Raw genomic sequence first — 12,747 nt, forward strand, 5'->3', positions numbered from 1 at the left:
GAAGTAAAAGAAAAACCTAAAGGATAATTTAAAACATAGGAAGCCTGGAAAAACCAAACAACTGTGAAAAGTGACTATTAGGAGAAACTGCTGTTCTAATCAGCTGTTTCTGGATTTTTAAATTCTGTGGAATGCTGGAATTGGGAGTAGGGGAGCCATCTACTGGAGGAAGATTACTGCATTGTAAATAATCCAAAAGGAAATGAAGAGAAAGTAATAACATCTGGAAAACTATCGGACCTTGACTTTATCTTAGTAGGCAATTGGAATGCTGGGAAATATTTACTGAACTTTTTGAAGATTCAGAAGACAAATTTCTCCCCTTTTTAAATGCAAATTTTAATGTGTTAAATGCAAATTTTAATGTGTTTTTAAATTATGGGGTATTTCAAATTTGTTCAGCCAAATTATTTAATTCGTTTTTATTCTATTTTAAATTTTTGTATTTATGTGTTTTATCCTGTGGCTGTTCACCGCCCTGAGTCCTTCGGGAGTAGGGCAGTATAGAAATTTAAATAAATAAATTAAATTAAATTAAACACTAAAACTCTACTGGAACATTACACTGAAAAGCAGATTTGAAAGATTGGAAGAAACTTGGAGGGCTAAGTTCGATTTGGGTTATTAACATTACGTGATAGATCCATGATGGCGAACCTATGGCATGCGTGCCGGAAGTGACACGCAGAGCCATCTCTCCAGGCATGCGAGCCATCGCCTGTTGCTCTTCCAGGTTCTGGCGCATTGGCCAGCTAGTGTTCACACGCGCGAGAGCTCCAGAAACCAGAAGAGCCGCCACCCGGTGCTCATGTGCACACCGGGAAAATGATTTTCCGGCTTCCACGCCAGCCACCTGGTCTTCAGGTTTCTGGCACACATGCGCTTGCAAAGACCAACTGAAGCTCTTCCGGTTTCTGGTGCGTACACACACATGCTCCCATTTCAGCACTTGGTGCCGAAAAGGTTCCCCAACACTGTGATAGATCATCTTACGAAGCAAAAGAAGAAAAGTGACAGAAGGGGGGGGGGAGGGAAAAAAACATATGCAAAAAGAAAACATGTAACAGGTGCAAAAGTATGCACGTAGCAAAAAAGTGTCCCCAAGAGTGGCGTAGGAGGCTAATGCCTCCTAAGGCAGCATTTAACATCCAGCTGCCTGCAATTACTGCAAGTTCAAATCTCACCAGGCTCAAGGTCGACTCAGCCTTCCATCCTTTCTAAGGTAGGTGAAATGAGGACCCAGATTGTGGGGGCAATAAGCTGACTTTGTATAAATATACAAAAGTATGAAGGCTATTGCTTAAAGCATTGTAAGCCGCCCTGAGTCTCCAGAGAAGGGCGGCATATAAATCAAATAAAAAAAAAAAAAAGAGAAATCCACAGCACTGCTTGGCAAAAACAGCTGGTTACTTTTGCTTACAAGTTGAAAGAAAACATGGTAAAGCAGAAGACATAATTTCTGTACAGTGTTAATTAGAATCTGCAACTGCAGCCAATAATTCATTCCACTACAATATACCATATTTTTCGGATCATAAGATGCACTTTTTCCCCCCCAAAGAAGAGGGTGAAAATCTGGGTGCATCTTATACTCCGAACGTAGTCCTGCCCAGCTTCTCAAACGGAGGGTTCAGAGGCTGAAAAAAGCATCAGAAACGAAGCTTCAGAAAAAAAGACTCCAAACAGAGCTTCAGTAAAAAAAGCCTCAGAAACAGAGCTTCAGAGGCTTTTTTCCTGAAGCTGTTTTGGAGGCTTTCAGAGGCAGAAAAGTTTTCTCTGAAATGGAGTTTCAGAGGCAGAAAAAAATCAAGCCACAGAGCTCACAACCAATGAACTTGTTGCTAAAATTCACCTCTGGGAACAGCTGACTGGGGGTATTCCATGATGCCGATCCACCCGCCAATCAACGTTTTTCTTATTTTCCTCCCCAAAAACTAAGGTGCGTCTTATACTCCAGTGTGTCTTATACTTGGTGAGTTTACAACTTCCCACTGGAAATACAAAAATTGTATTTCCTTGTATTTAATTCAGAGGAGAGAAACTTGTCGAGATAAAGATCTTTTATTAACGTAGTCTGGGAACATATCCACTCCAGACCTGACCTTCTGGCAGAATGCAATCACCTGTGAAGAGTGTTCAAGCATCTGTTAAACCTTCAACAAACTCACATTGACATTTTGAGTAAAGAACAGAGTCGGAGGCTCTGGAAGTGCTGTCATCATTAAGAAAATAGCATTTACCTGGCCAAACACGGATGATCTACAGGAAGATTCACAGAAAACATTTCATCAGATGGCAAGTATTCTTACTGAAGGAAGTTTCACATGTTGTTACAAATGAACAAAATTGTTTGCAACTTATAACCCAAACCTGTAATTGCTCCATTCTTCTCAAAGCCGCACATATTTTTTTAAAAAATAAAATGGCCCTCTTATGTGATCATGCGGCCTCAAGAATGAAATATGGAATGAAACCAAATGAATTCTAGCCATTTTAGCCATGGCAGGGTGAAATGGAATTATTTGTGAGTGTAAAGGTTTCTCCTGATCAGTTGTGCCCCCCTCTAAGGGACGGCGCTCATCCCCGTTTCCTAGCAGAGGGAGCCAGCGCAGCCCAAAGAGGCTTCAGAAAAATAGTGTAAAAGAAAAAACAGAGCAAGAATGAATGAGGGAACCGATATCGAGTGACCAAAAGCTTGACAATTCCAGACGTAACATTTCAAAGAGTTCTGCGGACAGTTAGAGCTAGAAAAGCAGATAAGCGCTTTCATTCCATGGGTTTGCAGAGGAGAGGTCACAAGATAGATTACTTTTTTCAGGCATTGCCACAAAAGTATGCGATAACTCAGGTGGAATGTGTTGAGCAAATAAATTAGGAACCACGTTTGAATTTCAGAGCCTCTGGAGCACATCCTGAAACAAACAAGGAAGTTCCCCCGTGGAGGAGAGGAGAGGCCGCCTGCCTAAGTATGACGAAAGGCACCACTCTGCATCGTGGCTTCCCCTCATACGGTCACTCCTGGGTGTCCGTATGAGCTATGACAGCAAGTCCCCAAGGCAGACTCCGCTTGCTTCAAACGAGACGGATGACGTTGTGCCGCCCGTCCTCCGTGCTGCTGCTCCTGCCCTGATCCACACCCAGGGTAGGCAAGCAAGCCCCAGGCCGTCCCAACTCAGTCCTCCTTCGGGGTGCCGTTATGAGTCACTGCTTTCAAATTGGGAATGTTGGCTTGATGGCCGCAGGGGCGGTGAGAGGAAAGGCCCACTTCAAAGACCTCGTGGATGGCCTTCCGGAAGCAGTGGAAATTGTAGTCTATGAGGCCTGCGAAGAAAAAGGGAAGAGAGGTGTCAGTTGGGAAGATCTCAGGAAACTTCTGTTCCTTCAGCTTTCCCACTGACCATGGCATTTGATTATGATGGCAACTAGGACTGCAAAGATTGGGTCACTAAGCAATGCAACTGCACTTTACAACTGCATCATCTAATAACCAAAATTCCAGTCCCAATTGCTGTAAGTCAAGGACTACCTGTACTGTATGGCATTTAATGTAATGTTAGTATAATGCCCTTTTTCTGTGGTTGTCATTTGTGCAGGGGTTCAAACACTGATTTAAGAAAAGTTATATGGCCGCCCACTCACTCTCAGTGACTCTGGGTGGCTGACAAAAATAACGTTTTTTAATTTATTATATGGCTACTTAGCTAAGGTATTCAAGCTAAGAGAAATTACCCTCCCTCCCATGCTAGAATAATTATTTCATTGTCTGCAAGGGCAACCTTTAATGCAGCTTTAAAACAATTTCGCCAAAAGGAGTGATAAGTAACAGTTTTATGGAACATTCCAAGCAGCCTCTGCTTCCAATGAACTGAACAGCTGAAGCATTTCTAAGGTTGCTCTGTGATGCTTGGAACACTTGAGCTATGTTCCAACTTTCACCTCTCTAGGACAGGGGTCCCCAACCCCACGGCCTGTTCGGCACAGCTCATCTTGTGTGCTACAGTTCCCCTCTTGTCCCTCCCCCGCCAGGTTGGGGACTGCTGCTCTAAGACACAGCCAGCTCAGACTAAATATTTCAGATGAAACTGTTTTGCCCCGAGTTTGAAGCAGGGCCTATTTTCTATTTTGGAAAAAATAACAAAACTATGATTATTGTTTTTAATGGTGGTGTTTGTGCTGCTGGTCCGTGACTGTGATAAAGACTGAAAAAGATTGACGGAACAAAATGATGAGGCGCACAAGCCCATTTGCTCACCTTTGCGTTCAAAGCTTTCTTCTCTGAGGATACACACCAAGGCTAGAAATTTTGTCACTTCTTTTAAATATAAAACAGTTGTGTTATTGAGCTTAATAATTGCCATAGATTCCTCGTCATATGCACTACCGCTGCCATCTTCTTTTAACCTAGAGTAGGTTGAAGGAAAAAGACACAGCATACCTGAGATTTAGACTGACCACTTAAACTTGATACAACTCAGATGCCTCATTTATATTTAAGCAACTGAACAGAACTTTACCACAAACGTACAATCTTTACAATTTATGACAACTTCGGAAATGTACATTTGCTTTTTAGCTTTATTAATCTGCAGATACGTTTTAATATCCTTACATTTATATTAATATATATTTACGATTCACGATTGCTGTTCCATACTTCCAGAGCATTTACTTACCCATATATGCAAGAAACATCAATGACAACGTCAATCATGTCGCAACATAACTCGTAGGACTGCATGTCAACAGGGGAACTGTCTGTTGCAATATAGATCTTGCTGACAACATCAAAAAGAAAAGCTTTTTCTATCCCCGAGTTCTTCAGAACATGAAAAGACAGGTTTAAATTAAGATTACATCTCACAAATGCCCACATTTGTCCCAAGATTCATTTGCTTTTATTTATTTTGCAATACTTTATTGTACATACTTAGGAGGTAAAAATATCCACAATATAACACACTACATATTTTAATAATTTTTACTAGCGTGCAATCCAAATCTTTGATGTACAAAGATTATTAGTTTAAAATGTCTAATATAAACCAGATAATCTGTTAAAGCTCAGCAAGATTCAGCAGTCTCCAACCCACCTCTGCTTTGGAGGCAAAAGTTCTCTCCAAGATCTCTTGGTGTCAGTTTCATCATCTCCTAAATGAAAATCACTCATTTGCTAACTTTCACCACATTATTCACCCTTTCAAAATGTGGAATAATTAACTGCTACTTACTGATATAAAGATATTCAGCAAGTTTTCCAAAGTGGGCAGCTGTGGAATGAGCTTCTGCACCACCTTACTGAAGGCCTCAAATATTGAATGATCATAGATGCTGGTCAAATAAAAGCTAAAAACAAAAACAAAAAAAAGAACTCTATAATTAGTTACCGGAATGGTTTCAAATGTTACCTGCTGTTTTGGCCAAACTAATACCACCACTGATACCATTCCCCAACTAGAATCTGTTGAAATTCATTTCTTTGTGCGATTCACAATTAACTAATATAGTTATGATTTACTGAAACCACCTGGATCTGCATGGCACATTAAGATTATGAAATCTGCACTAACATTTTTATTTCAATTAACAAACTGCTTAATCTGTAAATAAATGATCTGTTATACTGATCTACTATATTTATACCAAATCAAGAAGAGGACTAATTGGTGAGAGGGAAAGAACTTTGTTTCAAGATGAACCAAATTTCAGTTTCCAGAAATTCAAGAAAATGATAAAATCATTTGATGAGAAAAAGTAGAATTGCTAATTGTGACAGCATTTGAGATTCAGAAAAAGTATATTCTGGGCTTTGGCTGTTAGTGCTGAATCATTAAACAATCGTGCAGGTCATTAAGTGGAGCATGAGGTGCCTCAGGCATGGGCCTTGGAAGCTGAGCAGAGGCCCAGGCTCGCCTGCCCTGACCCTCCCAAGGCCTCACCCACCACCACCTCGATGCCCCATGCTCCACTTCTTGCCCCCTGGCCTCACAGGCCTTTTCCCTCTCTCACCGGATCGTCACAGGGCCGATTCACCCAGCAGCCCAAATACCCTCCTTCTCTTCCAGAGCACTGGAATGGATTGCTTTGTCGCATGGCTGCATGGCACAATTCTGGAAGCCGCTGCCACTGTGTCTGAGACAAAATGGCGGCCACTTTCAGGTTGCTATCGTGCAGCCTGGGAACAAGATTTGCCATTTTGCTGTTTAAGGCGGATTGCACAGTGCTTTCTGCAGCTTCCAGACCTTGTTAAGGCAGCAAAATGCAGCTTCTGTTGTTGGGACACTCAGCAGTGGCATTTTCTGGCCAGGGAAAAACGGCGGCCACTTCTGGAATCGTGCCATGGGTACCATCAAATCAGCATTTCTGTACTGAAAGAGGCCTCCCTGCTATCCACGTGTTCTGGCCCCAACTTGTAATTAGTAACAGCCATTCAAAAGCATGTAAGAAACTACAGAAACGTCACTTGCCTAAGATGTAGTTTTTCTAAGCCGGCATCGGCAAGATCATCATTGGCCCTTTGATGGATGTCCCTTTGAGTTTCAATTTTATGGTCGTCCGATAAGCCGTCCACTTTATGAATAAAAACTTCAAAGTTCATTTCTGGGTTGATTTTGTAGGCTTTGGAAACGGTAATATGGAGCCTGGTTAATGCTTCCATGTAGTCATCCTGTAAAAAAAATGGGATATATCTGTTTTTGCAGGATCCTTTTAGTTTACCGGACACCGTAAAAACGTGCAAGATTTTTGCAGGCCTTGGATCTTTTGAAGAATCCCAAGAGCAGTTTGGACTGGGGGCCATTTCTAGACCCTTGAGAAGTGGAGACAAAAGCAGAGGAAACCGTAACAGGCTAATGGCATCGTTACCGCAAACCCTGGTTAGTTTATGCTGAGCTCAGCGTTGCTGTGGGGGCCTTGGCTGGTCCCCCCTCCCCCACCTGCGCGTCGATGACGTAGATGAGCGCTCCGGTGCCTCGGAAGATCATCTCGTAGTCGAAGGTGGGGTCGAAGAAGTCCATCTGACCAGGGAAGTCCCAGATCTGGAAATTGACGAAGGAGCTGCTGGAGACGTCGTCCTTGTAGATTTTGTTGGTGCTCTCCAGGAAGAGCGTCTCGTTGGGGGACATTTTGTGGAAGACCACCTGTCGGACACAAACCACGGGCTGCTCAGGCCGGGCCTCCCCCTCCCCTCCCTTTCCTCCCCCTCTTCCTCCTCCCTCCCCCTCCCCCTCTTTCCCTCCCCCCCCCGCAGAGCCCGGCCTCCGCCCAAGGGCACCTTCTGGATCGAGGACTTCCCGCTGCGCCGAAGCCCCATCAGCAGGATGCGGGGCTGCTTGGAGGAGTCGCCCCCGCCGGCCCCCAGCCCGCCTCCGGGCCCCGCCAGGCCCAGCCCGCCGCCGCCGCCGCCCGCCAGCTCGGCCCCGTCGTCCTCCCCCGCCTCGTCCTCGTCGGCGCCGTAGCCGAAGTCTTTGGGGAAGGCATCGGCCGCGCCCAGGCTGCCCGCGGGCAAAGCTGCGCCGGACAGCTGCGCCGGCTCCTCGGAGGCGCCCGCGGCCCCGAACGGCATGGCGGCCATGACAGCCCGGCCCCAAGCGGACGCCCAGCCCATTGGCCGGCGCCGGAGGCCACGTGACACCCCCTCTCCCACGGACACACCTCCCTGGCGCCGGGCTGCTTCCGGGTCCGGGCCGCCGCGGGCGCCCCCTCCGGCCGGGCGGTTGCAGGGCAGCCAAGCGGCAGCCAGCCCAGCCGAGGCTCCTGCAGCCCCCGGGCGCTTCGTGATCGGCGCCCTCCGAGAGTCCGGAGCCCCGAGAGCGAGGCTGAAGCCGGGGAAGGGAAGAGGCAGCGGTGACCGGATTCGCGTCCTTGTGAGCCACGACTTGTAAGGAGGGAACAATTTGGCTCAATCTAATGGAAGAAGTGAAAGTCAAGTAGCAGCTCTTATCCAGATGTAGAAGGACGGACAGAAGTGGAAGAGGCGATGGAAGGGGATGTTGAAAGGCTGGTGAAATGGTGAAATTCTGTGCCTCAAAAGGTGAATTTACAGTGCAGGGCAGGGGTGAAATTCAGCAGGTTCTGACAGGTTCTGGAGAACCGGTAGCGGAAATTTTGAGTAGTACGAAGAACCGGCAAATGCCACCTCTGGCTGGGATGGGAATGGGGATTTTGCAGTATCCTTCCCCTGCCACGCCCACCAAATCCCACCACGCCCACCAAGCCACGCCCACAGAACCGGTAGTAAAAAAAATGGATTTCACCACTTGTGCAGGGGATGGAAAAGGTCCCAGGTTTAATTGCACAATTTAAACTAGCCACGGCTGCTTCTTGAGCCTTGTTAATAAGATGAGGCTGCTAGGCTAATTTTTAGGGGAGATAAATCAGAAGAAAGTAACATAATTACAAAGCAGGTTCCCATATTATAGCAAGATGTACATTAAGTACATAACCCAGAGGCAAAACCTGGATTGACCATTACTTGAGCTGCATAGCTGTTTAATCCTTTCCAGTTTCTTAATAATTTCCAGAATAAGATCTTTCAAAGCTGGGACATGAGAATGTATTTATTTCCTGGATTGCTTCCAGAGACAAAAGACAAAACAATTCATTTTATTTCAGGTAGACTATATCAGTCCCTGGAAGCTCTATAAAATGTTATGTCACCTAAACCTTTTCCCATCTTGCTCCCATATCGGATCACCTTCAGCAGATTAGAACTCTGATGATGTTACCTAGTTAGAGTAATTAAACATTTTAAGAAAAAAAGCAAACTCGGAAAGCACCGGGGACCCCTCAACTTTCAAGTTCTATCTAGGCTTGCAGGGGAGAAGATACTTAAGGATGGACATGGAGTCCCAAAGGTGCTTTTTCAAAAGGCAACTGGACTTTGTTTGGTTTTTGTTGTTGTTGTTGTTGAAGATGCTTGTCATCCAAGAAACTTCTCCAGTTCTGACTGAAGGGTGGAGAATGAAAGGATTTATATTCCTTGCCGTCATTCTTCCATCTTCCGTCTTCCACCATTCCACCTCATCCCTGAATTCTTCCCATCCTCTCACCGTAGTGACTGCATAGCAACAATGTCTGGGAGGCAAAGCAGCATTTGAAGCCCAGTGACAAATTATCACAGCTCACATCTTCACACTTGCTCAACTTATCCGAACACTGCCTCTCCGCTGTAAGGATTCGTAGCATTGATGAGGCAGATGAGGGTCCATACTAGGGCCAAAAAATGTATCCTGTACATTTGCTGAGCCTGGGGAGGAGGAGTGGCAGAGGGCGAGTAGAGAAGGAAGGGAAAGAAGGGGCTTCAAAAGTTGAAGATACCTGCGATGAAAGCCAAGGCTTGACATTATTTTGGTCTCTCAACTGTCTCTGTAAAGGCTGTTGTGTCCTTAGCTACTTGAGATTGTGCCCATTGTGGTGCCATTTGACGTAGCTGAATGGATAAAGTTGCCATTGATCCCTGTAGGCACAACGGCCTCCCATCCTGGCCGTGAAGGTCAGGATAGTTCATGCACTCAGGGCCTCCCTGCCATGTCACTCTGGTTATTACACATTCAGAATAACAGAGTGGGAAGGGATCCTGGAGGTCATCTAGTCCACCTCCCTGCTGAAGCAGGAGACCCTATATCAGTGATGGCTAACCTTTTTTCCTTCGGGTGCCAAAAGCATGCACGTGCATGCTATCGTGCGCATGCACTTGCCCACACCCATAATGCATGCCCCTCCCGCATGGCCCGCCCCTCTGCACATGTGTGTGACCCCCCCACATGCGCACGCGACCCCTGCATGCACGTACAAACCCCCCTTTTGGCCTCAGATCCCAAAACAACTGGGGGGGAAAGCCTTTACCTCCCAAAACGGCTGGGGTGGGGGGGAAGCTTCCAAAATGGGAAAAAAAACCTTTGCCTCCCAAAACATCGCTGGGAGGGGAATCTCCGGAGATCTGGGAAGGCACAGGCAGCAGAAAGTGAGGAGAAAGGTAGGTCTCCCCACGCATGCCGCTTGCAGGGCAGACCCGAAAATCAGCTGGCCGGCAGGAAGTGATTGCGCATGCGCAGTGGAGCTGAGCTAGGTGACGGCTCGTGTGCTCACAGAGAGGGCTCTGCGTGCCACCTGTGGCATGCATGCCATAGGTTCGCCATCACGGCCCTATATCCTTTCAGACATATGGTTGTCCAATCTTTTCTTAAAACCTTAAAAGACAAAATGGGCAAAGCTGTCCTCTCTCCCCTTCCCCCTGGATAGCGTAAGTGATGCACTGCTTTCTGGGACACAGGGGAGGGAGCCTGGTAGAAGACTATCCAGTGGGTCCCATGCAGCTTCTAAGAGACCTGATGGTCTTGGAAAGCCTCTGGAGGCTACTCAAACCTTGTTAGGTAATGTGGGAGACTCCTTACTGTCCTGCCTCTTCCCCACCCCCCAAGGCCCACCACCCTCCTCTCTAGGACTTTTTTTTTTTTGTCAATTTCATGATGTATGGCATGCCATCAAAGCAGAAGGTTCTGTTCCTCCCTATGAACAGGTTGTTACAAGGAATGGTGGATCAGGCCCAATAAAGAGACTTGAGTCATCTGGTAAAATATAACTCTTTTATTTGCAGGTTCATCACATCATCACTTGAATGCATCAGGAACTGGGGTGAGGAGAGGTGTGCCCACCTTTTATACCTGTGGGCGGGGATTCAGGTAAGGAGGGGCCTATGGGAGGAGCTGACCAGGTGGGAGTCTGGGTTAACCCCTGCACTACTGCACTATAGCTGATCCCTGGCACGGGCAGAGCATTTATACCTGACAAATCCCCCTCTAAATGCCTGACCCGTGTCTGTAGGCCTGACTGACTAGTTGGTACCCTGGGGTGGATGTTGAGCTTGGAAACTAAGTGTGAGTGTTGTTTGCCTTGTAGGGGTTTCGTGAGTATGTCTGCGGTCTGTTCCTCTGTATCGCAGTGTATGGCTTTTATGAAACCAATTCTGGAGAGCTGTCTAACGTGCTTATATTTTATGTCTATGTGCCTTGACCTTTGTCCTACAGCGTCGGACATGGATATCTCTATGGCGGCTTTGTTATCTTCATATATATTTATTGGGTAAGCTGGTTCTCTCCACACGCTGGCAAGTAGGTCGTCGAACCAGATGAGGTTGTTGGCGGCTTTGGAGAGGCATATGTATTCGGCTTCGGTAGTCGAAGTTGCCACCAGGATTTGTTTGCCTGAGTACCAATGCACTGGGCAGTTATTTAAGTAGAATATGTACCCAGATGTGCTTTTGCGGCCTTTGGCGTCTCCGGCCCAGTCAGCATCAGCGTAGCATGAGAGGATGGGTTCTTCGGATTTTTCAGGCTCTAGGGTTAAGCATGCATTGACACTCTGTTTCAGGTATCTTAGTACCCTTTTCACTGCGTCCCAGTGGTATGTGGTGGGTTTGCTCACGTGCCTGGATAGTAAATTAACGGATAGGGCAATGTCCAGTCTGGTCCAGTTGGCGATATACAGGAGGGAGCCTATGATTGACCTGTACAGCGTGTTGTCTCCAAATTCGGGTGATTCATCATGCATGTTTTTTAGAAAGTCCGCCTGCATGGGTGAATCACATCCCTTGGCGTCTGCCATGTTGCATTTATGGAGCAACTCTTCTATCTTCTCTTTCTGCGACAGTTGGAAACCCTTTGGCGTCTGGTTGACTTGTACTCCCAGGTATCGGTTTATCCTCCCAAGGTACTTTAGGGTGAAATGCTCGCTCAGCCTGCTGGCGAAGGTGTTGCGGTTGGCTTCGTGTTTGCTGATGTATAGAATGTCATCCACGTAAACTAGGATGTATTCTGGTGAGTCCCCCTCTTTCCTGGTGAAGAAACAGTTGTCAGCTATGGTCGCCGTGAATCCCATAGACTTCAGGGCCTCTACCAGGCATTCGTACCACCGTTTGCCTGATTGCTTTAGTCCATACAGGCTCTTATGAAGTAACCAGGTGTCCCCTCTGTTGGTTTCTTTGCTGTGGGGGGCTCTGATGTATATCTCCTTGTCTAGGTTGGCGTGCAGGTAAGCGGTCTGCACATCGAACTGGTGTACTTCCAGCCCTAGCAAGGATGCGATGACCAGGGCGCTCTTGACGCTCTCTGTTCTTACGGTGGGCGAATAGGTGTCTGTGTAATCCTCCGGAAACCTTTGAGCAAACCCCTGGGCAACTAATCTTGCCTTGTATAGGCTTTGGCCCCCCTCTAAGTTCTTGACTTTGAATATCCATCGGGTGCCTATTGTGTTCTTGCCCTCTGGGACTTTGGTGGGGGTGTACACCTCCAGCTTCCTCAGGCTGTCCAGTTCCTTGGCCATGGCTAACTCCCACTTTACCCTCTCCCCCTGGGGTAGTCTTAGCACCTCTTCGTATGAGTTTGGCGTAACGTGGTTTGCATGCACGTGCATCACGTAATCATTTAACCTTTTTGGCAGCTGGTTTCTGGTCGATCTGACCGGCCTGGTTGCTGCCTGTTCAGTGTCATGCAGATATCTGGCTTCTCTTTGTGTCAGTGATTCGACACTTATCTTGGGATGATTCTCTTTCCATCCCTCAACCTTGATGCCTTGGAGGTCGGGCTTGGGCCTGCTCCCTTCCTGCTTACTCACTGTCTTGTTTTTGTTTTGGGTTTGCTCGATTGGGCTATCCTCCTGCTTGGTGGGTACCTCATTTAGGTGTAACCTGGACCAGTTGGCTTGCTCATGGAATGCCGCTGTTCTGGAGACCACAAACCTATTATTATTGTC

At 46.7% G+C, this 12,747-nt stretch overlaps 1 protein-coding gene across 1 annotated transcript; it reads right to left on the reverse strand.

Annotated features, from left to right (window-relative positions):
• Positions 1 to 2,042: 2,042 nt before the first annotated feature.
• LOC139321204 (ras-related GTP-binding protein C) lies at positions 2,043 to 7,581 on the reverse strand. The gene is made up of 7 exons (XM_070949856.1): positions 7,271 to 7,581; positions 6,933 to 7,136; positions 6,465 to 6,664; positions 5,229 to 5,343; positions 4,674 to 4,816; positions 4,253 to 4,401; positions 2,043 to 3,321 (listed from the first exon to the last, which is right to left on the reverse strand). The coding sequence occupies exons 1-7, from the start codon at positions 7,568 to 7,570 to the stop codon at positions 3,173 to 3,175; spliced, it is 1,260 nt and encodes a 419-aa protein (XP_070805957.1). The 5' UTR covers positions 7,571 to 7,581; the 3' UTR covers positions 2,043 to 3,172.
• Positions 7,582 to 12,747: the final 5,166 nt, after the last annotated feature.

Source organism: Pituophis catenifer, unplaced genomic scaffold, assembly GCF_029215685.1.
Source record: "Pituophis catenifer annectens isolate HBS135680 unplaced genomic scaffold, rPitCat1.0.hap2 SCAF_9, whole genome shotgun sequence".
Taxonomy (NCBI): Eukaryota; Metazoa; Chordata; class Lepidosauria; order Squamata; family Colubridae; genus Pituophis; species Pituophis catenifer.

Bases quoted from the DNA above. Each gene is read 5' to 3' on its own strand.
- LOC139321204 (XM_070949856.1), bottom strand. From the start codon at position 7,570: ATGGCCGCCATGCCGTTCGGGGCCGCGGGCGCCTCCGAGGAGCCGGCG. The intron at 7,137-7,270 runs GTGCCCTTGGGC...TGTGTCCGACAG, and splicing joins GGAAGTCCTCGATCCAGAAG to GTGGTCTTCCACAAAATGTC. The intron at 6,665-6,932 runs GTGGGGGAGGGG...TTTTTTTTACAG, and splicing joins TCTACGTCATCGACGCGCAG to GATGACTACATGGAAGCATT.